General features: G+C 43.3%; 1 protein-coding gene across 1 annotated transcript in view; it reads left to right on the top strand.

The window, feature by feature from the left end:
* The window catches only part of fgf11b (fibroblast growth factor 11b), a 30,569-nt gene extending 5,414 nt beyond the window's left edge, over positions 1-25,155 (top strand). The window contains exons 2-5 of the mRNA XM_069146856.1: positions 12,500-12,610; positions 13,703-13,806; positions 21,871-22,069; positions 22,179-25,155. Of these exons, the coding sequence (XP_069002957.1) occupies positions 12,500-12,610; positions 13,703-13,806; positions 21,871-22,069; positions 22,179-22,315 (551 nt within the window). The 3' untranslated portion in view covers positions 22,316-25,155. The remainder of the gene's footprint in view (positions 1-12,499; positions 12,611-13,702; positions 13,807-21,870; positions 22,070-22,178) is intronic.
* The last annotated feature ends 609 nt before the right edge of the window (positions 25,156-25,764 follow it).

Here is a 25,764-nt window from a genome sequence, read left to right as displayed (position 1 = left end):
CGGCATGTGGAGAGGAAGATGAGATGGGAAACCATGGGGCTGGATATTAAGTGTCACCGCAAAACAGCTCCCCTTAGTTACCCTCGTGTTTCATAATCTGGCCGGAAAATAGGTATAATTGAAAGCTGAGCATCTTCCTTCTCTCTGAATGTGTGCTGCAGGTGTGCCAGTTGGTTGACGCTGACTGGTGTTCTGCTTACAGATGCTCGAGTCCACAACCCTGTCACCTGGAAATACTGTTTATATGCTGCTACACCCTTATGCAAGATACACTTTAAGTCGCTACTGTGAACCACTGTGCTAGATCACTGTAACACTTCTTACACAATTGTGTTTGTGTAAGAAGTGTTACTGTGATCTAGCACAATGGTTCACAGTTGGTGTAGCCTCTAAACATCCATTTTTTTTCTCAATTTCTTAATAATGCCATTAATATGTAACTCAGATTTGGGGAATTTTTGAGCCACTCAAATTTTTTCATGAAATAAATAGTGCATTAATACACAATACCTTTCTGCACTGCTAAAAAAAATATGAAATAAACAAAAAAAAAGTTCAACAAAGGTACAAATAGGGCTAAAAACCCAATGAACCAAAAAGGAAACCTTTTTTTTCCCAATAATTGGTATATTTGATTTCAACATGTTTAAAGTGGTGATGCTCAGGAAGCTTGTGTGTGTAAGTGTATAAAATATGAAATAAAAGGAAGACTTATCTTCAATTAAGTCAAAAAATGCTCAAATGAAGTTGACTACTGATGTGACGACGTTCATTTTGCTGTTGCTGTCATGACAACACTGGCAGCAAATGCTTTCTAGCACATGGAAAACGTATGTCCTTCCAAATAAGAGCATGAAATAACACGCACGCGCACACACACACACACATACACACACACACACACACACACACACACACACACACACACACACACACACACACACACACACGACCCACTTTTGGCTCGCAGCCCACCAGTTGAGAACCAATGGACTTTTACACCGGACACTTGGGTTTTCATAGTGACTTTCTCCTGTTGTTTGGTTAAAAGCCCTGAAAACATTTCAGTCAGCTCTTACAGGGAGTAATGGAGTCTTTCACAATCAAACAGATGGCACTACAAATTAGTTGCACAGAAATGTGTTGAGAATGTAGCAAATTCAGAAAACAGTCTGTCCGTCTTAGCTGCCCAGCAAGTTATGTAAAAACTTCAATGCTCAGGTAATGAATGCTGGTATCTGGTCAGATTTGTAATCCCATTTAATTGTATCAAATAATTCCTGATTTAAACCAATCTTGGGCTGGTAGAAAATTATTTTTTTTGTATCATTATTGAAAGCGAGAAGCCACAAAAGGTCCAGCATTCAACAAAACTGGAGAAATTTTCGAACAACAAAATCTAGACGGGACAAACAAAGGATTAGTGGTTGATTGCTGTTGAGGTCATCCCACCAGCATCTGGGGATTTTCAGCTTTTAACAACCCTTGTTTCATCACAGGGATCTAAAATAGCTGGTGCCAAATGGTGTTGACGAGGACGGGGATGCAGCTGTTGCTGTGGAGGAGCAGGTTATCTGGTTCATCCCTTAAACTTTGTCCAAAATGTATTCATCAGATTAAAAAAAAAAAAAAACCAACAACAATGAAACACAAAGTTTGGAGCTTTAGTCTTTCAGAGTTTCTTATCTAAAGCAAAAACCCAACAGAGATTAAAAGATTTAGTTATGTATTTATTTTGATTCTGAAGGTTTATCTAACTTTCTGTTTCTGGGCTGAAGACACTCAGCAAATAACATCAGTGGACATGAGGGGATCAGGGGATCAGCGTCTTTTGTGTCTGTGAGTATTACTGCAGTTTGAGTTCAGGAGTTGGCTTATGAAAACATAATCAGCCGAAGAGAGCCTGTTGACAATGGCCTTAAGTCTTATTCCAAGTGAGGTGGGCGGAGGGATGTGTACACAGTACACCCCTTTTGTTTCCTGTCCTTCTGAAGATTGCACCTTAACCTCCCACACATATCTGCTAAATTGAATCTGTGGGTGCTTTGATTAAAGCTGACAAGGGTAGATTGAATTTACCTCTAACAAGAGAAAGACAGTGAGGATGGAGGACACCTATAGAGGTAATGATGAGACGACAAGGAGAGGGGAATGTACAGAGTGAGACGAAGAGGGTCATGAATGGGAGACACGCTGCAAGAGAACCGGGTAGTTCTGTCATGTAAAGATATATTTGCATGCACATAAGTTGTTTGTGTCACTCTTACTACGTTTGAAACTCCTTTTGTTATTAAAACACAAAATGTTCCCAATAAATAAGCACAAGGTTTTCTGTTGTCACGTATTGCTATTTATGGGAACCTAAGAACTCATAACCTGCAGCTTTGCAAGCATGAACTTATACAAACCGGGAAGGTCTTGGAATAATTTGTATGCATTGTTTGGTAGGCGAGTGCAGCTCAGCGGGGGGAACAGACCAAAGCGAATACAGATTTTCTTCACATTTACACGTGATGACTTTTAGACGTCAGTACGAGGGTCGGTCAAAAAGTTTTGAGGCTTCTTGAACGATAAGAAGCAACGTGAGCAGGGGGGGGAGTTATAAACGACGTGAGGTGGGTTTTCTTTGACCTTGGCAGGTTTGGGCACCTCCAGTTCGTTGGCCAGGATGAGACGGTCAATGCAGAGTTCTGCTGTTACGATCTTAAGCGTGTAAGGGAAAACATTCGGTGCAAACAACCCGAGCTGTTCACACGCAACAGGAGAAGTCTCGAAACTTTTTAATTCACCCCGGTATTGTTAAATGAGTAGAAGTAAAAAGAAAAAACGTACCGTTAGGAGGTCGACATCCTGTTGTTTCCCTTAAGATGTACCGGCAACTGCCGGTCCTGCAATCTCCCCGTTTCACACAGTCAACTAAACATGCAGCTGCTTGGTTTGTTCCTGGATCTGAAAACAGGAAGCAACAGTGACAAACCAGGTTTGGGAACAGACGACTGCAGTATACAACGCAATCAGAAGGGATCAAATAAAACATAACTGTGTTTGGTCACACTACTCTCAACGAAGTGGGAAAAAAAAATAGCCCGCTTCTGGATATGATACATGATTTTACAGAATATGAGAATAATTAAGATATTCTATAAACTATATATAAACACCACCCCCACCCCCAACACTTCACACAATCCAGAGTTGACAAGGACGAATGCATAACAGCATAACACTCCTCATATTTTCAATTAAATATTAAAATAAATATTGCATGCATTTTTAATCTAACGTGTGGCTTTCTTTATGGTCGATGAATTCCTCCTGAGAGCACATGGTAGTTAGCTCGGCTCCGCCCGCCTATTTTTTTCTGTGATTATCGCCGGGATACTTTGTTCACACGAAGGTTCGTTCAGCCAGTCCAAAGGGCGCGGACCAGTCAGGGACCAGTGGGGGCTGAGGTAGAGCTATGTATGATATGAAGAGTTGAAGCAATGCTAGCATGTGTCGAGAAAATGAAGTCAAAGCAAGAATCATTTCTAAAATTGATGTCGTGTGGTGGTGAATGCCGAGTGTTGATTATACCAGGCTGAATGAAGGTGGGATTTTGCCCCGCCTCCCGAGCTGCACAAGAATTTATGTTCCAAAGCAGGAGATCAGCAGTGGGAAGATAAGAATAACCATGACAGCGGCTACACCTTAAGTTTCGTTAACTCATGAAAGTTTCTGCAGTGGAAAAAAAAACTATATTTTCCTTTCATAAAATACTGCAGGTTATCATTTCAAAATGATCTTTATGTAATCCTTAATCTGTTTGACGAAGCATCTAGATTGTGCTTTGCGCACTGGCATCAATGTTTGCATACGTGCAGCTTGCATTCATTTGTTCATACATATTTATGTGCCTACTTCTTTGTCTAGCGTCTCTATGTTTCTATTCAGATGCAGCTGTGTACAGCAAGTATCCAAACTGTGTCAGCTAAACTTAATCTCAGACAATGTTTGGCTAAGGATCTACAATGGATTCCCTCCTCCAGCGAGAAGCTGCCCCTAAGCATCTCCACCCGTGGTTTTCTTCTTCTTCTTCTTCTTCTTCTTCTTCTTCTTCTTCTTCTGTGTGGGGGGAAAAAGCGTACTGCATAAGCACTACGTCCAAGTGCTTCAGCAAACAAATCAATGCCAGTTCAAACTCTGAATTCTCCGTCGTTCGTCGCCGTGCTGCTTAACTTAGTTTTGTGCTCACTGGTGTGATCATTACCCATTCTGACAGAGGCCTGGACCCCTGTGGGAGTGCCGAGGATGTTCGTCTTTGTTTGTTCTGCATATATTAAAGTGCCTATTTGTGTCCTCGCTGGAGGGTCCGCGGGAGGGGAGGAAAGGTGAGGTGCGAGGCTCGCCGGTCGCGCTCTCGTGCTTTCCGCGTGTTTTTCCTATCGAGCTCGCGTGAAAGCGGTCGCCGGGGGTTCAGCTCGACCTGAAGGAATGAAAAAATGTGTCTCTCGAACGAGGACTGCCGAAGCTCCGAGGCCGCACTTTGGTGCTGCCCCACATCGCTCCGACTCCCCCGGGCCGAGCACGTTGTTAACTGTCACTGACATGTTCCCGTCATCATGCTAATGAAGCACATATGTGAATATTGAATGCGTGTCAGGGAAGCAGTGCGAGTCCTATTTGCTCCTGCTCGTGTCTGACACGCTCCTGTCAGCACCATTAATAAGCAGCAATAGCTCGGCCTCACTTGTGTGAACTGCTGCCATTGTCACGTGAAATGATTTATGAAGCCTTGAATTGAAATGAAGGGGGCCCCTGCTGAAGTTGCAGGTGATACGATACACCCCATTCATTGCTGATCTTTCTTTAACCTCGCCCCCATCCTGCTATCCCTCTTCTTCTTCCTCTACGGCATCCTTTTTCAATGTGTACCCCACACCCCCCCCCCCCCCCCCCCATCTCCTCTCGTCTCCCTCCCGCTCACGCTTGTAACGCTCTGTATCTCAGTATCGTTCTTTCACTCCATCATTGCCCTTTTCTCTTGCTCACGCCGTCCTCCCTTCTTATATTTCTGGACAGAACGGAGAGCGTCCTCCTCAGTGTTGCCTCCAAGTTGTTAGCTATAGCTTTCACGACTTCATTTCTCCCTCGCTCCTCTCCTTCTCTATCTTCCCACAAGGTTGATAATTACTAGCAGTGCTGTAGAGCCCATGGCCCAGTTTAGAAAAGGAGGGGAAAAAAAAAAAGAGGAACCGCGTTCTCTTTTTATTAGACGCAGAATCAAACACTACACGAGATTTGCATTTTTTTTTTTAATTATTTTTATTTTTTTGCAATATGAGTTACGACTGTGAATATATGCACGCAAACACACAAACACCACACTTTGCACGCTTGCACAGAGAGGGAGAGGGAGAGGGAGAGGCAGGGCGAGCTGAAAGTGAACGAGAGCACAATGAGAAGGCGAGAGAGTCGGGGAGTCCTGAAAATATAAGCCGAGGAAACCCCTGTTGTTCGGTTCGGTCAAAGCAGAAGAGGAAGAAATGCCCTTGGCTGCTCAGTCATGCAGGCCCCCAGTAATTACCCCCAACCTTATCGAGAGCAGGTCGGATACAGGGAGATCCGCCCGCGACATACTGGGCTCAGATCGAGCCGGATAAATACATTAGCGTAATGATAACCAACACCACGCTGATTAGCAATAAACCTCGACCACTGCCTATTTTTCAGAGCAATTACGCAGCGGCAAAGGGTTTAAGTGTCCTTGATAGCAGCCGTGATGCATGAAGTGATTACCTTCGGTTCTTATGTGTGCTGACCTCATTTACACGGAGACACACATAATTGCTGTGTGAATGGCTGAACTGGAGGGCTATAGGTTCCACGTCTCCCCAGGTGATTCTCCAAATGATTATCGGCGGCGAATGTAAATTGACGAGGGGCATCCCTGCTTAACGCCGGCGGCGGTCGTGGCGGGATTAGAGGCAAACTCAATTTAATAAACAAAACGCTCCCGTGACTGAGATCTCTCAGCACATATTTCATAATCACTTCCTGTGTCTGAAAAAGTGTACATTTAATGTCGTTACATTTATCCCCAATAGAAATGGAGACCCAAAAAAATTGCTCTCATCTGATAAAAAAAACAACAACTTCATATTGTATACATATTATACACTGGTGTTGTATTTATATTACTACTTGCTGGGACCCTAACATAAACACAGTTATAACTGCAGCATTGTTATTTATTTATTTAATTCCTGTGCATCTGTTTCATTTCGGTGTGAAAGTCGCTTATATATATTTTTGTCACTAAAGGTCGCGCTAATTTGCCTTTTCCTCTGCTCGGCTGCGTGTCTGGGTTTCATGAAGGGCGGCGTTCGGCCTCGTCACACACACACACGCGCACGCGCACACACACACACACGCACACGCACACACGCACGCACACACGCACGCACGCACACACGCAGCCGAGCAGAAGGTGGACACGGGTGAACATTACTCCAGTCGATGACATCCAAACTCGTTACATAACTGTAAAAAAAAAAAAAAAAAAGCGTAATAAAAGCCCAAAATGAAGCTGTTAATGGACAAACCTCGACCTCAAACTGCTGAAAACCAGACCAGAATATCAGCAAGTACCAAAGATGCTAACAAGCTCGCAGTCAAACCCAGAGTTGCCCCACTGACCAGTACCAGTATAGTACCGGTGCCCTCCCCCCCTCTCCCCCCCTCACTCGAAATCACCGCAACCACGTGTGTGTGTGTGGGGGGGGGGGGGGGGGGGGGGGGGGTCCTCTACTGTGGGTTTGACTGCGAGCTTGTTAGCCGCCCGCCTCGGGGAAACACTGCTTATCGAGAGCGTTTTGTTTGTTGAGCACGAATCGCACGGGACAAATTTGACTTTGACTCACGGCGCATATAGAGTATCTTTTTAAGCCACATCACTCAAGGCACTCCCTCTACACACTTTTGCTTTTGTGCTCGTCATATTTTGCCTTCGTGCGTGGAGAGGTCACTTGGAAACAGGCCTGCTGATGAGTCAACATGTTGTCGAGAGCGCTGACAACACCTGCGCGCTGATGTACATAAACAGACAAGGGAGCTCTCGTTGACCCACACTCCACTGACCTGGATCAGCGAATGTTTCCTGTCACTCAAGTCCACACGTATTCCAGGAGTGATGAGTGTAGTGGCGCACACACACACACACACACACACACACACACACACACACACACACACACACACACACACACACGCACCTCCTCTCCACGGGAAATACCCAGGACAGTTGAAGCTTCACAGTGTGTTTCTGGCATATTTAGTGAACAGGAAGATGTGGAGTGTGCTCACCCTGAAAGATAATGTGGAGTCCCTGCTGTTCTTCTAACTACAGATGAGGATTGCACCTCACCTTAGATGACTCACAGGGTACATATGGCAGGGTTAATGATGATTATGAGCAGTTTCAATGAGAAGAGGGAAGTTTTTTGTTTTTGTTTTTTTTTGGAATACGTGATCATGTTTGATTCCAGAAGGAGTAAAATAGCCGTGAATTAGGCTCATCCGAGTTCTCCTTCTTCCACGATGAAAACAAGTTTGATGTTCCGTCAGCCTCCTCTTTTTTATTGGTCATGATTCACAGGAAACTACATGTTCTCAGTTTCAGAAAAATACGGGTTTTTGATTCATTTTCAACCCATCAGGACAAAACTTAGCAATTAATCACTATTTGGAATGGATAATTTCATGCATTTTTCAGGGAGAAACGTCACAAGTTTCCAAACATGAGCAATTCAAATACGTCTCGTACACTGTCGATGTTTCACTATTTTCTGACATTGTATTTGCACTTAGTTTGCCATAAAGCCATGAATGTATAATGAACAATCGTTTGTTGCAGCCTTACTTTTCATTGGATGCTGTTATAACAGAGGTAGAAGAACTATTCCCATACTTTACTTCAAAAGTAGCAAAACATTAATGTGAAAAAAAGAGTACTAAAAGTATTAAAATGATGGGGGGAAAAAGTGCCTATGTGACTGATATAATATGAAATATAATATGAAACACCTCATAGCTTCATTGCTGGAGTCATTCTGCAGCATTTCAAAGGTCTCCGCTGGCGATTTCCTCGAGTTTGACACAAAATTTGATGTGTGCTCTCTGCTCGAGCGTGAGATCCAAGGTTAAATCGCATATGTGCACATATCAGTGGAGATAAAAACATGTGGAACACCGACATCCCTTCTCAATGCAGATGACTTTGCTGCACTCAGTTTGTGCAAAACAGGAACTTTTCAAATGCACCTCGTAGAATCTGGCTGGGGAGGAAACTGGAACTAAGTTCCAATAAAAAAGTAAAAAATGATTACAACTGTGCGGTTAATGCAGTGTAGTTAAAGGTACCACATTTCAATCTGAATGAAGAAGCAGGAGGTAGCAGAAAAAAGTAAAGTAGTGCCACTAAATTGTAATTTAATTAAATGAAGTCAGGTACTTTCCACAACTGCATTATAAAATGTTTTACCTCAACGTTACATCTGTTTGAATTAGGGATTCATAAAACAGCCACTGCTTTGCCCACTGCCATATGAAAAATGCTGTTTGAATGCAGGTCTGCCCTAACATGCCAAAATCTCTCCACGTGACCTTTGAGTCAGTAGCTCTCCGAGTTATGGTCTTCTCTGTTTACCCCCGTGGAGCAGTAAAGACTGCTTGTACTCACGATGCATCCTCATGATACAAACGTGGGCTTTTTGCTCATGTAAACGACTCGGTGTGCTCTGCTAACCCAACCAGAGGTAGACTGCTGTCACAGTGTGTCACTGTCTGTCAGCGGACTCCTCCAGGGTTTATAAAAGAGGTTTGGGGGTTGACTTGCTAATCATGTGTGGTCTTTCTACTGTGGCATGGACACAAGCCGTTGAGTTTAACTGGGTACTGCACCAATTTTAACACATGAAGTTCAGTTTACGCTGGAGTAGAATTTGGCTGTTGTCCTCAGGGGGAGCTTTTCATAGTTTGAAAAAAATCATTTTGACAATATCATCAGGCTGATCTCGATTTGGACTTGAGCTAGGGAGAAGCAAAGGGTGGATCTGACAGAGAACGTGAGGACACCCATATATGCATGAAACCTGACTGCACCCCAGACATGTCAATCAAACCAGGCACACCCTGAAAAATATGGACTAATATCTAATTATTATGGAATTATTTTCAGACGGGCCACCAGAACACAAGGAGTAAATTAATGACAAGTGGAAAAAATGTATGGACTTCTTCTATTTCATAAGAGAAGTTGATATTTTTGAATAAGAGCCAGCCCCTAGTGGCCCTCAGTGGTATTGCACTTTAAGGCACTTCCATATTGGCTTTAATCTTTTTGACCTTTTTAGGCTAAATGTCCATATTAATATACAGTCTGTGGAAATGAAATAGCTGTCCAGTTGCATGATGGGCAAAGTAGATGTGTTTCCTGGAGGCTGTGCTATACCCGGGGCTAAAAGCCAGGATTTTCTTGGACCCTGCTGCTTTGTGTGTGTGTGTGTGTGTGTGTGTGTGTGTGTGTGTGTGTGTGTGTGTGTGTGTGTGTGTGTGTGTGTGTGTGTGTGTGTGTGTGAGGGAGTTTGTGAGAGGGGAGCGGTTAGCAGAATACACATGGGAATGTCGAGCATCTCTGCTATTTGATGTCAGCGAGTTGAGTCAGTGTTATGATTATGCACAGTTTTGTTTATTTGCATGTTGTTAAAAGCCTTGTTGTAGTACTTTCTTTTAGGGGAAAAAAAAAAAAAAGAGGCAAAACAGTTCAGAAGTTTTTGCTTGAAAAATAACTAAAATAACAAATCAGTTCAAGGCTGCAACATCATCATTCACTTCAGTAATTATATAAATTCACTGTTGTCTCTAAACATCAGAAAAACAGTGGCGAAAAATATCTCGGTGCCACAATAGCTCTCCAACTGACTTTTTTTTGCTGGGAGCAAGCTTCCACTATCTTGCATGAGAATTTAGGGTGTGTTGGTGTTGGGGGTTTGAAGTCGGAGCCAGCTCTGCTAAGTGAAACATTAGTTTTAGTGCGTCCGACACCGAGCATGGGAGTTTTGATTGCAGCCATATTGCACTAGCAGTCTATTGAATTTCTGCCTAAATGTGCTGTTTCTCGAGCACATACAGCCGTCACTCTTAATGAAATGACAGTGTCATCTCATTCACTCTGTTCCCTCTGCCGTCCCTCTGCTCGCTCCTCTCCTCCCCGATCCTCCCATTTCCCTTTCTTTTCCTCTTTCTCATCTCTCTCTTTCGCATCTGTGGGGACGAGTAATGAACGGCTTCCCAGCTCTGATTGGATGATGTATGATGTTATTAGGTGGGATGAAAGCGAGCATAACTCAAAGGGTATGAAATGGAAAAGGAGGGAAAGAAGAAGAAAGTGAGAGAGGAGAGACACTGAAATGTTTTGACAAGCAGCTTTGAAAGAGAGAGGACAGGGAGTGCTGCAGATGCACACATGGAACAATGGGAGTAGGTCACAGTTTCACTGATGTTTCAACCCTGGCACGCTTCCTTTGGGAAATAGTCCCACACAGATCTCATCCCCGCATCCTTTGCCACTCTCTGGCTTCCTGTGCTCGTCCCGTAGAAGACGGGCAGATTGCGCAGTGCCCTGGGTTGCCCCCTTGGGAGTGCGCGTGAAAGGCGTGGGAGGAGCCTAGCGCAAGAGGGGAACTCCCAGATGGCTCTGTCATAAACTGCTCCTTCATCCATGTTTCATCTGCCTTATTAAAGCTGCAGCGGAGGAGACTGGTCAGTTCACTGGGTCTGACCAGACTAAATGACTGTGCTTTAAGCTCAGTCAGGGGACCTTGCAGGGTTCTCCTTTGCCGTCGGAGTCGACTGGCCGAGGCAAAAGAGGTGCCGAGCTCAGGGGACAACTTAAAACTCCCACGACGCAGAGAGCGGTTCGTATAATTGAAGGGAGGGGAGAGTATAAGTGCTTCTGCAAAGATTCTGAACACAAAGTAGGCTGCAGGGACTCCACTCATGAAACATTCAACCCCTCTATTCGCCCTCCGTCCTCTCCTCCGTCACCCAGTCCCCTTGATTATATATATTTTATTTAGCGGGACACGGACTAACTCTTACTTGACTTCATCCTCTGATGGCCTGAGCTCTTGCTAAAAATAACAGTGGAAGCGACACAGTGGACTGAACTTAAGTTGTCTGTGCTCTTTATTAATCATTGAGAGAATTATTGGCTGCTACAGAATTTCAGACACATTGTGTGTCATACTGTTTATTCCCAGCGTTAGGTCAATCAGTCCATAACTCTACCTTGGGCAAAGCACTAATTAACAAAGACATTGTTAATGAATATTAAAACTCTAAAGTCTCTTTTTAATGCTGAACATTTTCATGTCTTTCCTCCTCTAGAGAGAAATCTTTATCTTCCAGCAAAAAATACGCAAGAAACTAATGAGGGATGCAGTTGTTTTTTTATGTGCTTTTGTTGATTACAAAGTGCGATTAAAAAGTCCCACGACCGTTCCTGTTGCATGTGAACAGAGTGCAGTGCAGTAATGTGTATGAAGCAGAGGAAAGCAATAACTTTCATCAGTAAATATTCCAAGTTATGTTGCTTCATTAACATCAGCACATGTGTTACAGGTGTTTTTGGCACCATTGGTTTGTGCGCATTTGCAATTTTCCCCACGAACCTGAGCAGAGAGCGCACATTAAACCTTGTGCCAAGCGCGGCAATTTGGCGACGGATACACTTAAAATGCTTCAGAGAGCCCGTAGCAATGACGCAAGGAGCCGGTCGAGGTGTTCTGAGTGGCAGACGAGCATAACGTCACATCAGGTTAGGAGCGTATCCGGGTGGGGTTTTTTTGGCATTCGCGGGGTTGTGTACTTTCACCCCTCAGGGTCAGATGGTCAATGCCGAGTTCTACTGTGACAATCTGAGGACTGTGAGGGCAAACAGACCGGTTTCTCACTGAAGGACGGGAAGATAAAGTCTACAGTCATGCTGTGGATCTAGAAGGAAGTATTAGGCAATCTTACTATGCTAATGTTTAGCAGCTATAAGATTTATCCTGTTCATCATCTTAGATTTGTGTGTTAGCGTGATCATTTTCGATAATTAGCGTTAAACAACGGTTGAGGTAACGGTTATGCCGTTTACTTTGTAGCTGTATGAAAATGATGAATTTGGATTATGGTACTGGTACAAAAAGTCGCTTAAGTCATAAGGATTCGTCCTCTGGGGACGAAGAGTGTCCCACAAAGTGTGTAAATAATTGAATGTTTTAGAGAACGCATTAACGATACAAGAGCTTCCAATATAGCTCAAAGTAAAAGTCCTCTGTGTTTGAGTAACTGACATATGTGCCTAACCCGTTCCTTTTTCAGCTTCTATAAATTACTGAATGTCATTTCTGCTGTCGACTTCTGGGCGCGGCACCTGTCTAATGCAATGTTGCTCTCCTGTGCTCCCTTGCAGAGCCACAGCTGAAAGGCATTGTTACCCGGCTGTACAGCCAACATGGATACTACCTGCAGATGCAGCCTGACGGCACCATGGACAGCACACGGGATGAAAGCAGCTCATTTTGTGAGTCTGTGTGTGAGTGTGTGTGTGTGTGTGTGTTTCTGTCTTCAGCGTACATGTTGGTGTTGAGACATTTTAACAGAATTATTCACAGTCTTGCCTCTAGCAGCAGTTGGAGGAACTAAAAGCAGGCATGCATATAGTACGAGAATGGAATAACTCATGAGCTCATTGGGAGCCAAATCTAAAACTATGGCAAAGTTAATGATGTACTGTGTGTACTGAACCGAACAGAACCACAGCAGGTACCGTCGTAGCTAAAAAAAAAAAAAAAGTCTGGGCAAAAGTTCGGATGTTATCAGCTCACCTGTCAAATTTGTTCCAATTACTAGTTATTTTTGTCCTTTAATAGGAAGGGACATCATGTCAAACTGCCTGTCAAACGTTACTGTGTCCTTGCTCATGTGCAGAAATGCTCGGATGATGATTATGATTGGATCTCACTATTTGATCATAATGCACCAAAAAAAAGCAGTGATATATTGCCACAGTTGAGATGACATGAATGTTCACCCTGACCTTTAGCGATCTAAATTTGGTTTTCGGGCCGGAAAACTATGCAGTGTTCTTTTCCAAGTATCATTTCTTTGTATTTGCCTATTTGACCTTCAATACTCAGACATGGGCCCATTTTCAGACTGCAGCTTGAATGTAGCATTTCATTTATTCACCAAACTAGATTATCTCTCTGTGAGTTTAGTCTCTTAACTGGTTTAATAGTAGTATAATTAACCCAGATACTGTATGTATCCATGTCCACTTTTCCCTGTCTTTGCTCTAAGCTGGTGTGGCAGAACATCTCTATTATTATCCCGGTTTAGGGGCGGTGTAAAGCACAGCGAAGGTGACATGGTGTTGTGTTTCCATAAACATAAACTCTGAGAGGTCACAGCATTTGGGTTTAAGAGAGGTATAGCATGCAGCAGTGGGACTGCAGCCATCCAGCCTGCTACAGTGAAGACAGAGAAGCATAAAGTGTTGCAATACAGTATTGCAGTTTGATTTCACAATCTTCTGACTTTCTCTTTTTTTTTTTCCTCTCCCCCCTCTGTCTTTGCCATGCTCTATCGCTCCTATTTTATTCCCCTAATTTAGCACAGTTCAACTTAATTCCAGTGGGACTGCGGATTGTGGCAATTCAGGGAGCAAAGACAGGGTTGTACCTCGCCATGAATAGTGAAGGATACCTCTACACCTCGGTACGTATGACCTACATATCAGTCATGTGTGTTCAGAAGGAACAAACTTCCATGTAATCACATATCTCTACCACCATATTCAAGAAAATTGCTGTGACACTGAATCTGAGTGAAAAAAAAAAAATATGTTTGATATGGTTTTGGATTAAAATATAAGAATTTAAGTTTGGATACAGGCTGAGTTTGTACTACCGTGATATCTTTCCTTCAGAGAAGCTATTGGTTATCCACATCACTGACGTGAAATTCAAGAGGGAGAAAACCCGGGTTTTATCATTTACTGTCATTTTGGATTTAGAGGTTCAGCTGTCTGTCAGCTCGACTCCCGTTTAGTGTCTCTCCTATTTCAGGATAATATGGATATGAGATCAAGTGTTATTAACCACTGAGAAGGATTTCACCAGTTTAACATCAGTCTGTGATGCATTTATATGCAAGCTTTGCATCTGTGTAGGTGAAATAAATGGCAGTAAATTGAAGAAAAGGGCAACAACAAAACAAGAAGCGAGCTGCTTTAGTATTAACAATGCCATGGTTATGATTTTTTAGAGACCAATGGAAAAAGAAGTAGTGTGTCTCTTATTTATAACATTAACATACATTAAATCAGTCCAAGTTGACTTTCCAATCTCGTAGATCTTATAACTGGAAGGAGTAGCAGGAAGGAGAGATGGGTAACCATTTCATGTGCAACAGCCATGACAGGATTAAAGTATTACAATTTGTTTTGTTGAATTTGGATAGCGCTGCAATGTACTTCATTACCTCTTAAGTACCTTTTCTTTCGGAGTTGCATACGAGATGTGTTCAGCAAACTTAGTACCACAAAGAAAGATCGACAACTGAAAATCAAAAGAGGCAGCTACACTAGCAGCAGGCGGGAGTTCTAGCGAGTCGGCTCCTGCGCTCCGTGAACAGTGCTGGTTCCAGTGTGCAGCCTAATCAATACCTCGTTACAATGCCAGAGATGGTTTTAGGCCAAAATACCACACAACAGGTAAAACTATAACATCTTTTATCAAGGAAGTGTTGACGCCAATTTTGGCAGCGAGTGAATCGTTCAGGCTGGGCAGCACCATCAGCACCTCGGACAGCAATATTATCAGTTGTAGAGTATGTAGTCTGATCAGCACCCTGGGCAGTGCTCATGACACTGCTTTACATTAGATTAGTGTCGAATCATTTAACAATGGCTACATGGTTAATAATATATGACTGTGGTAGGAAATGTTTACCATTTACACTATACTCTGGCAGCCCTTGTTTTTTTTATGCAAGTCTGCATAAATAACAGCACAAGAGTTATAAAGTTACACGTGCTGCACTAAATAACAGTGATCAGGCTCCAAAAGCAGGACATCCATTACCGTTACCTCTGACGAATGATTCTTCCAGTTGACAAGCAGTCAACTAGCAGCACAATGAGTAGTTGGCTTGCACATCTATGATATCAATTTAATTATTTAAACATATTTTCTGGTTTAAGTTCTGGGGCTGATAAAGAACATTTTAACTAACATTGTTAACGCTGTAACACAATAATAATAAACCTTTAAAAACATGCATGTGCGTACGCAAAGTGAGCTGCCTGGTAATAACCCATAAAACTGTCAAAGCTCTCGATAGCGGCCATACTAGGTGGGCAACATTCGGCTACTGACATGTTTCAAATAATAGATGTTGATGTTGTATCGGAGTAATCCTTTATCCAATCAAAATTTTCCAACACTACTGATGATTTTCCCAAAAGAGTAACTAACTAATAACTCTGATGACAACCTCTCTGTCAAGGCATCGATCCGAAACAGTATAATCTTGACGTGGACTGAAACCCAATTCACTAAAGCAGGTTATTTTACTGAGGCAGGCAATTCGGACGGCAGCAGAAAATCAATTGGTCAAATGTGTATTGTTTTTCTTCCATTAGCTACCCCAGTATTTAGCGAAGCTATTACCACAGCATGCAACGACTTGGCAGGAAGCCCATTTGTTCTATGAAGTTTATATAGTTTCCTCGTTCACGAGTGTCTCTGGTGATGGTATTGCTCTACATATTATACGAGTATTACCCAAAATAATTTTCCAGCGACTCACAGACCAATTAAAACTTGGTTGACTGGGACTCTTCTCTTCGACTAATGTTTGGTCGCCTATTTAAAGGCAGCCCCTCTTTGCAATCATGCCTTTAATAATTTGGACTCTGTATCGGTGCTTTCTCTCCCATTATCATCATCCTTGCTTTGGATATCGTGTACAATATATCAGTATGGGATCACTCATACACTTATTCGTAACATAAATAAAAAATCAAATATCAAAGAGAATGTTATAATTGGGAAGTTTGCCAGTCCCTTACAGAAAAATGCATTTCAGTACTGAGAGAGCCATCTATATATAGGTTATACACATTTATCTCTAGTGGTGGTGCGTGTTGGCTTCCACAGAACACTTGGGGAAAACGAAATGCAAAATCTGTGAATGCCAAGTGTGGTGTTATGCATACAAGGAGAGAGCATCATACACCATCTCCTACTATCTTCTTAGCCCCTGATTAGCGTGCATTAGACTTTGGTGCCTCGCCTCCGTGAACTGAGAAGAGAAGGGATTTCCTCGGCACCAGTCAATAGCTGCACTGTATCCCACACTGACCTCTTTCAGAGAATCTCCTCTCTCACACACACACACACACACACACACACACAAGTATATATATTCACACTGTTACAGCAGTCGGTTTATAAAGGTGCAGAACAGCTGTTTTCTTGTATAATATAATGCATGTTTGATTTCATGGCACCATCTCTTTCTATAAAGTGCGTCTTGACGTACTAATTTGCTTTAGTGGGAAGGTGTGCAGGTGGCATCATTTGGCCCTTCTTTGTGCTTTCAGAGCGTATTTGCTTTTACATTCACAAGCTTGTCAAGAGAGTACGTGACACAGACGAGGAATGTTTTCATTTCTGATAAATAACCTCATCGCTGTCACTTCCAGAAGAGCCGAGGTGACTGACACAGTGACTCGTCGCTTCCTTCCAGCTATCTTGTCATCCTCTTGCCTCTTCTTACGCTTACTGCTGCTTGTTATGCGGTCGTCCTCTAATAATAATCAAAGGAAACTTTCTCATGCCCCCCTTACTGTGCTCCCACATGTAGTGGTCAGTGTTTTTGAGCCAGGCGCTGTAACAAGCGGAGGGAGTCCACTGCTGACATAAATCTCAGCCTCACTACCTGTAGGTGTCAACAGGAAATGGCTGATCCCGATACAAAAATAGAACTTGGCTTGTTCCTGCCCCATTTTATACTCTATGTGCTCTGGAAAACACCTCATAGAAAGAGAGAGAGAGAGAGAGAGAGAGAGAGCGAGAGAGAGAGAGTGTGTGTGTGTGTGTGTGTGTGTGTGTGTGTGTGTGTGTGTGTGTGTGTGTGTGTGTGTGTGTGTGTGTGTGTGTGTGTGTGTGAAAGAAAGAAAGAAAGAAAGAGAGAGTAAGAGAAAGGGAGGTGGTGGAGGGGGGGGGGTGCTGATGGAGACTAACATGATTGGTGGCGACCATGTTGTCACTGAAGCAGTTTTGGTGCCTGGAATTAGACAGATACAAAGTTAATCAATATTTAGCTAAAATATAAGAATCAGATTGGACTCGGGCCCAAAACATTCTACTACCTAGGACATTTCACAATCAAACAAACAATGTAAACTGGCCTTCCATTCATTAAAGAAAACACCACAACAAACACTATTGTGTGTGATCTCTGCTGACTGGCACACAGAGTGAGAGAGAGAGATAAAGACAGTGAAAGAGCGCGAGAGGTTGTGATGAAAAGCTCTGTCCTTTCTATTCTTTTCATGGGAGGATTACATTGAGATGCAGGACAACACCGGCGGCCAGATAGCATCGCTTTTTTTTTTTTTATCACAGGACAGGAGAAAATGTGGACATTTTGAAAAAAGGTAGCAGACAGAATAATTGGACAGAGCGACAGAAAAAGAGGTGAAGTGCGGGAATGCAATGATAAAGAAAGACATTTTGCCAGGCAGCTAATTAGGAGCACTTAGGGAAGGCAAAAGCTATTCTTTCTGATAGATTCATGATGTACCTTGTACCACATCTCTCCTTCCAAAAAAATGGTCACAGGGATATATGAGAGTGTAGCTCTTGCACTTTGCAAACAGCTAATGACACACAATCAACCACTATTGTCTGCGTCCCAGGACATTTGTGGAGGTTGTTGTTTTTTTTTTGTTTTTTTTTTTTAAAGGCAGCAGTCACCTCTTTTACTGAGAGTCAAAGAGGAGGTTGTCAGCTGCAGCTCTGCTCTCAGCAGCATTATATTGACAAGGGCCTTCCAGCTGTCAATCATCATCGCGGAGCCACGAGTCCCCGCACATCCACGCTGATCTTGTCACGCGAGCATCACGCCTCCCCGGACCATCATGAAAGCGTGACGGGACAGACCGTACATGTGCGGCGCTAGACGGTATTAACTGCCGGTCTCACCCTCCGGAAACCCCTCTTAATGAGCACGTCCACGCCCTATTGACTTACGTAACGTGGCGTGGCGTTTCATCGTGCGTCTACATCTGCCTGGACAAACAACAAGCATCGTGCCCCGTTCACGGATGGTGTGCGTGTGCAACAGAGGCTTGTTGTGAATGAGCTCTGCCTTTGATGTGAGCGGGGTCGCCGCAGCGGTAATGCAGTGCAGTGGGACATGTGGTGGGATTACTGCAGCTGGGCAGATCTCCCTTCTCACCATAGATTAATCAAAGAGCTGACGGGATGGTCAATAGACGCAGGAAGCCTGCGTGACACTGTGACCCCTGCTGTCTAAACAGGGGACTGCAAATAATTGAAACATCACAGATGCTAAAACATGTTTTGAATCCCAGACGTGGAGCTACATTTTTTTTTTAAGGGGATTTAGTTCTGATTTCATGCTTGTACGTGCATTATGAAATGAAAGTAAACAAGATCTAGTCATAACTGCCAGTGCTGCTCCTTAATTATACACAGAGAAACGTGTTAGTCAGGTTTAAGGGAACTCTGCCCTGTGAGTGTGTATGATTAGCACTTCACTGTCCTTGTTTGGAGGTAAGTGCGCTCCCAGTGTACGGTGGCACCAAGAGTAAAGCTTCCTGATGCAGGTAGAACAGATGTAATCAGACACAAGGGATGGAGAGGGAGGTGGTGTGGGCGGGTAGGGTCGGGGTGATACGCTGCATCATAAAAAGGTTCTTCCCCCATTTTAGGGATTCTCAGCACGGCTGCTCCATATTACCTTTCTCATCTGCTTTCATTCAAATTCATTTTGGGCTTGAGACGCATGGAAGCGGGAAAGCTGGAGCTACCAATAGTCTACCGAATAAGTCACGGATGGAGAAGGAGGGTTTTTATTTAATTTCCGCTCCACCATTTAGATGGAAATGTCCCCTCATCCCTCTTAAAAATGTGCAACACTTAACACATTGTCAGCGATTATTCGTCTGCGCAGGTAAATCTGGTAGCTTGAGCGATATGGTGGGCGAGTGCACCCGGTCTGTTGTTCTGCTGAGGTCTGGAGGTTATCTCAAGGTGAGATTCAGGGACCGGGATAATTACAGAAACATATTTGTATCATTTAGGGACAGAGATATTGGCCCTTGTGGTGGATTATCATGAAAAATCACTGTCATAAGCATGTTAATTTCATTGTCTCAATGTTTTTTTTTTTCTTTCTTTCAGACCTTTGGAGACTACTTGAATGAAATACAGAAGATGTGGGTTCTATCATTAGACTACTTTCAGGGGAATGATTATGAAGGGTAATTATAGGATGACTTGGGAGAGGGGTTATCACTGGTGTCATTTCAGAGGTTGAGCTGAAGGGTATTTTGCCGGCGTGATGGCTTCTCTTTCCAGAGGGCCATGAGTGTCGGATCGTGGGGTGCTGGCGACTGAAGTCCTTGTCGGTCCCGGCGTTCCGGCTTTCGGTCCTACGGCAGACGCAGGTCTCTCCCTTTTCCCTCTCGTCTTAATCTCCTTTATTACCCAGCAATCCCTCTGTCCTCTCCCAGGCGATCCTCTGCTGCCTTTCACCGTCTCTCCTACCGTTCCCCTTCTGTCTTCCGCACTTCCCGCCCCTCTTGCTCTCTGGCCTGATTAATAATGAATGAAGCGGCTCATCTATCGATCCCATCCTCTGTGTTAGCACAGCAGAAGATATCAAACCTGTCAGTGGATCTTAAAATAGCGTGGTGGTGATGGTAGTGGGGGTGTTTGTTGAGGTAAGGGTAGGGGCGTCTTTTTATTTTTTTTATGATGGGAGGATAATAGTGAACATAAATGGCGGTGGAGTAGCGGTGGATGGAGAGAGGGCACAAAGTCCTGAAATGCCTTCTCAGCTAAAACACGGTCCCTCCCTGTGAAGGAGAAAGGTGATGATCTGTGATAAGTGTGAAACTGGAGGTCTCTTATACCTTCTCAATCTACTCTGTATTAAAGCTTGTCTATGCCAGGCTGTGATCTTTTGGCCCTTTTCTGTCATCCCAAGTCTCTGAGAAATTCTCCACTCAGCCATTTCTGCTACTCCCACTTAATCAATCCAGCAGATTGGCTCTGCTCTCTGACAGAGGAAGGACCCTGTCCAGACCCTGATGGAGACTAATAGAGATGTATATCTGTCGCTGTTGGTTAATATCACCAGTCAACATTATGCAGGATTCAGTAGTCCTTATGTTGGGGACAGGGAGGAAGGGGAAGTGCAGCAGGAACATGATCATTTACAACGACTGGCTGAACGGTTGGATTTGATCCAAGCTCGGCTAATTTGATTTTGTAATGTCTATTCAGATTTAGCCAGTCACGGATAATTGACAGTTCATGAGAGCGGTCTATATTAAAGGAATATTTCTCTTTTAGGGAACTGCAGCGGAATGGTTTTCACCGTTGTTAAATTTTATCATTTCTTTTTAGTTTGTGACCTTTAAAATAATTTGTCTATTTGCAACCCCTAATCAAATCATAACCTTAGATTTTTTTTTTTCCACATTGATAGAAACCCTGCAATATGCAAATTAAGTCTTTTACGTCTTAAGTCTCTTACTTAAGCAATTGATCAACTTGATGAAATAAATTGGCAATAACTTATTAGTGAGAATTTGCTGGTTTCTATAATTGTAAACTGAATGTCTGATTGTCACAAAAAAAGCTTTACGTCATGTGGTCTTTGAGAAACTGTGCTGGATGTTGTTTCGTGTTTTTCTAACATTTTAGGGACCAAACATTTAATAGCTCAATATAGAAGTGAATCTGTATTAAAAAAAAAGATTATTAGTTGCACTTGCAATCCCACTTTAACTTCCCCAAGATGCCTCCTACATCTCTTTAAAGTACGGTGAGCTCAATAAACAGATGTCTTTGGGATCAAATAAAGCTACTCTCAAAGGCAGGTTAAAACATGAATAACTGGACTATCAGTGGTACTTAATTAGTTCAACAGATTTATCAACTTAACAGCAAATAAAGAGGGACATCCATTCTGCAGTGATTCTGAACACAGTTATGTTTTGGGAGGATTTTGTTCCTAAACCTCCTCCATTATCTCGGCTCTTTTTAAACTCGCGATGCCTCTGAAGCGGTCTGTCGGAACCAGTCATTCACAGTATGTAACCGATGTGTGTACATTTCATTTTTTTATCGTATCGGTGTAAGGGTCAGTGTTTTAGTGCCTTTCATCTTTTTTCTGCTGCTTTCCTTTGGGACTGTGTTATGTTCAGCAGAGATGTTAATGCTTCTACTGCAGTCTTTGTGTTCTCAGAGGACGAAGATGTTCATGCTTTCAAAGAAACACAAGTCCAGATATAATTCTATCCTTCTTTTCCCTCAGGAAACAGTCACCTAATTAACGTGTTGTACTGTGTGTGTGTGTGTGTGTCCATGTAATATTTGTTCCAAGTGTGTGCTGACATGCACTGGAGTTCGTGTTCAAAGACTGCTAAAGATGTTCTCGTGACATCCGCACATTATTTTTCTTCTTGTTTGCTAATTCGAATGCACCTCTTCCCCCTTTTTCCATGTTTCATTTCAGGAGCACTTCACTCCCGAGTGCAAGTTCAAGGAGAGTGTGTTTGAGAACTACTACGTTACATACTCCTCCATGCTCTATCGCCAGACCCAGTCTGGCCGTTCCTGGTATATCGGTATCAACCGGGATGGCCAGGTCATGAAGGGCAACCGGGTAAAGAAGACCAAGGGAGCCGCACACTTCCTGCCTAAAGTTATAGAGGGTCTGTGTCCTATATGTGACTTTAGTACAATTTTAAACAGTTTTCTTTTTCTCAGTTATTGATCACTTCCTTAATTATTTAAACACCGGATTCTATCTTTGTCTCACAGTTGCGATGTACAAGGAGCCATCACTGCACGAGCTCGCCCCCGAACCGGTGAGTCCTCCGCGGAAGACAGTGAAGACGTCGGACTCGCCGTCCCTACAGAATGGACGGAAAGAAGCTCCCAAGGCGGACGCCTCATAGCACAGGAGATTGAGGGTGGGACACAGGGCGGCAGTGACACTGGGAACACAGTTGCCCGTTATTGCACTGAGGGTGGTTGAGGGATTGGCCCTCACCGGCCACCACATTCCAGAAGTACACGACAGGATGCTGAGGGATGAAGGGTCAGCAGTCCATCAGCAGCCAAGAAAGGCCTGAGAGAGGAGTCCCCCCCTCACCTAACACCACAGAGAGAAAGCCCAGGGTTAAAGCCAGGACTACTACCCCCCCCCCCCACACTCCACTGTCAGTCTCTTCCTCTGCCCCTCTGTGACTTCTTAATGCACAGGCGTCTTCATTTCCCTGTCAGACTCAAGCTTCTTTGTACCTTCTTCTGACAATCTCCATCTTTTTTCTCACATGCCTACCCGCCGTCTGCTCTATTGTACTGCGTATTCATTACTGAACGCATTTTCCAGCGCTGACTCGGCATCATAATCCTCACCCATGGGCCCCCTCTTGAGCCCTAAAGTTGGTGACAGTGTGGCTCAGCCAGCTTTCCGCTCACCATCTGCCTACCAGCTAAGCTAATCACCAAGGTCAATGAAAGCTCAGAGCGAGATGAAACGGCTCACAGAGGAAAGAAATCTGCGGGAAGCCGGGGTCAGGTCGGGTCAGGAGAGTAGGGCCAGCGTATGAGAAAGTGCGAGGACAAAATTATTTAAAAAGGAGTTCATCGCATCCAAACTAATTATTTTTTTATTTCCTCCTTATCAGGCGATACAAAGCGTAATTCATGACAGCCCAGTGAAGCCCTGTCGGTACAATATAATTAAGGCGATAAGAATGCTAAAAACATGATATCAAATCAATAGGAAGGTGGTGATAAAAATGTTAATAATGACGGCGATCACGATTCATGATAACAACGACAAGATCGGTACGTACGAATTCCAGAAGATGAGAAGCTGCCCTGCTTGCATTAGTATGCATAAAATAAAATAAAATAAAATAAAATAAAATAAATTAAAATGCAACTACTCCTCATGGGAAGATGAGCCATAAAATAAAGCATAAATTACTGCGGTTTTTATTCCAGACTCTTATGGAAAGGGTCAAAATGTCTGAGCAATGTATTCACCTACAAGCCACAAGATGATTCTTAGTAAAAACAAATAAAACATTAAAAAAAAGGGTGAGCAACACCCTCTTTCCACCCTGCGATCTCCACCGGGTGTTCGTCGCTAATTATTGCACTAGCTCGGCTGCGGATGAACAAGTGGGTCATATTTTTAAATCCAGGGTGGATGTGCACTCAGTCACCTGAAAAGGAGCCGTAGTTGTGTATACTTCAGTCAGCATCTGCTGTCAACATAAAGCCAGGTTTGAAGCCCCACATCAAAGCCAGAGGAGCCTCTGAGCTGCGGCACTTGTTATTCTGAGGATGTCTAGCAGCTTATCCACTCACTAGCTTTATCAAATCACCTTGGAAGAATTGCCCTCAAAAAAATGTAGTTGTCTGAGTGAATGTCGTGGTGTGACTGCGCGTTAACCCCCCTGTGTGGACGTCTTCTGGACGTACTGTGGGAGTCTGCGCGTGAGCGAGTGCCGCTACAAAAGGAAACATAGATGAACTGTACGTAACCTACAGCGTCCTTCAGACAGAGCACAACACGGTGTCTTTGATACGTCTGTGAATAGGTGATACTTTATCCGCCTTGTGTACCGTTTTCTCTGACTTTACATTTAAAACGGCATGAAAGAGGATTTCCACGGGACCTCATGGGGACTGAACTGGAAGGGACTTCATTAATTTAGCATTTTGTTGAGGTGCAATCCCCCAATGTTTGGACTGCACTCGCATCCCTTTCTGAAAAATATGCACTGACCTGATAGAAGTCGAGGCGTCTAAATGGAAACTGTCAGGGTATTTCAGCACCGGCTGCTGCTGGCTGCTGGCTGCTGTCTGCTCTGGTAAGCCACTGAGTGGAAAAAAAAATGTCACCACCATGTTCAGTCAAAGTGAATGTGCATGGATACCACCAACAAACACAGACAGCAGGAAGTCCCCTCGCCGTGTCAGGGAGAACAAACTGTAAAAATGCTCGTTAAAAATCTCAGATACATGTAGGGAAGTCCTGAGCACTGGCGAGGGAGTGCAATTTGAACGGCAACATAATGTGAAGACGGGTTACTGAATGTGAAACCAAAGCTTTACGAATGTGCTGTGCTGAGGGTGAAAGCAAGTCAGAAATTGTGTGCGGAATTGTAAAGAGGTCATCACACGGAGGCGTTTTTTAGAGAGAGTGGAGGATTAGCAGGTGTATTCTTGAGGAATGTTGATAAGGAATTTCTGCAATAAAGTAAGCAAGAATCTTGGCAGGGCTGTATGCGGCATTTGGATATGATAATGAATGAGAGACAAAGACGTAAGGCACTGTGCGCTATTCATGACGGGGAGGGGGTCTGTGGAGGAAATTAGTTGGAGGGCTTTGCTTTTTTTTCCATTAAGTCTTTTTAATTTTCTGGACTTTTCAAGGGGGAATATTACTCTGTTCAAATTTGGATATTTTGTCCCTGTAGCGGATTTTGCATTGCAGACCTACAAATCTGTATTTTTGAAAAGTCACAGCTCCTTCTCCCTGATGAATTTGGAACATACTAATATGGTTTCTCACTGTGCATTACCGATTACTGCATGATATCAAAGTGTGTGCACTGCAGGTGTGTTGTATCTGTGTATTTTGAAGTTGATCGGCGGTGCAAAGCAGTAACGGCGAGAGAATTTCTTAAATGCCAAAATGAGACCAAATCGCATTCTTATCCTTTCTTAGTAATGACAGTAGAGCTGAAACTAATAATTACTCTGAAAAAAAAAAAAAAAAAAAAAAAAATCATTTTTTTTTTTTTAACCATTTTTTCGAAGATAAATCAGCAATTTTGGGGGTCATTCATTATGAAAATAGTTGCAAATTAATTTTCTATCAACTTGCAGCTCTACACTCCAGTGCACTATAAGATGGAAAGTACATTTATAAAATTAACTGTTTTGATGCACATTTGTCACTTTATGACATTAAACATTGGCAAGGTCCAGATTCCTCCACAGGCTCCTTCGTCCCAAAAAGCATCCAGCCCTTACGTTTGTGGTACTGCAGACTGCCACAGTAAGTTGTCCGATGGTGAAATTGCAAGTAGACAGACAGGAACAGAGAATGTATAATAGGCCGATGTCAAATGTGAAGAGAAAAACCAACAGAATCCAGGCAGAGAAGTACGTTACTATGATGAATGTGAAGTAAAGGAAGTCGAGAAGTAGGCAATATAATGTGACTGTTAAGTGAAACTAGTGAGGCTCTTGAATGTAAAAGTTACGGGAGAAGCAGCAGGAGAAAGTAAGCCAGAGAGCACAAAAGGTATGAGGAGGATTTGGTTATTATGCTCTGAGGAAGTCAGAAAGTGTTTTGTTATGCCAGTGAGAATACATTTAT

This window comes from Embiotoca jacksoni, unplaced genomic scaffold (assembly GCF_022577435.1).
Source record: "Embiotoca jacksoni isolate LCO1_2020_lvr unplaced genomic scaffold, fEmbJac1.0.p SCAF_13, whole genome shotgun sequence".
In the NCBI taxonomy this organism is placed as follows: domain Eukaryota; kingdom Metazoa; phylum Chordata; class Actinopteri; family Embiotocidae; genus Embiotoca; species Embiotoca jacksoni.
This window is presented reverse-complemented; position numbering and strand designations above follow the sequence as displayed.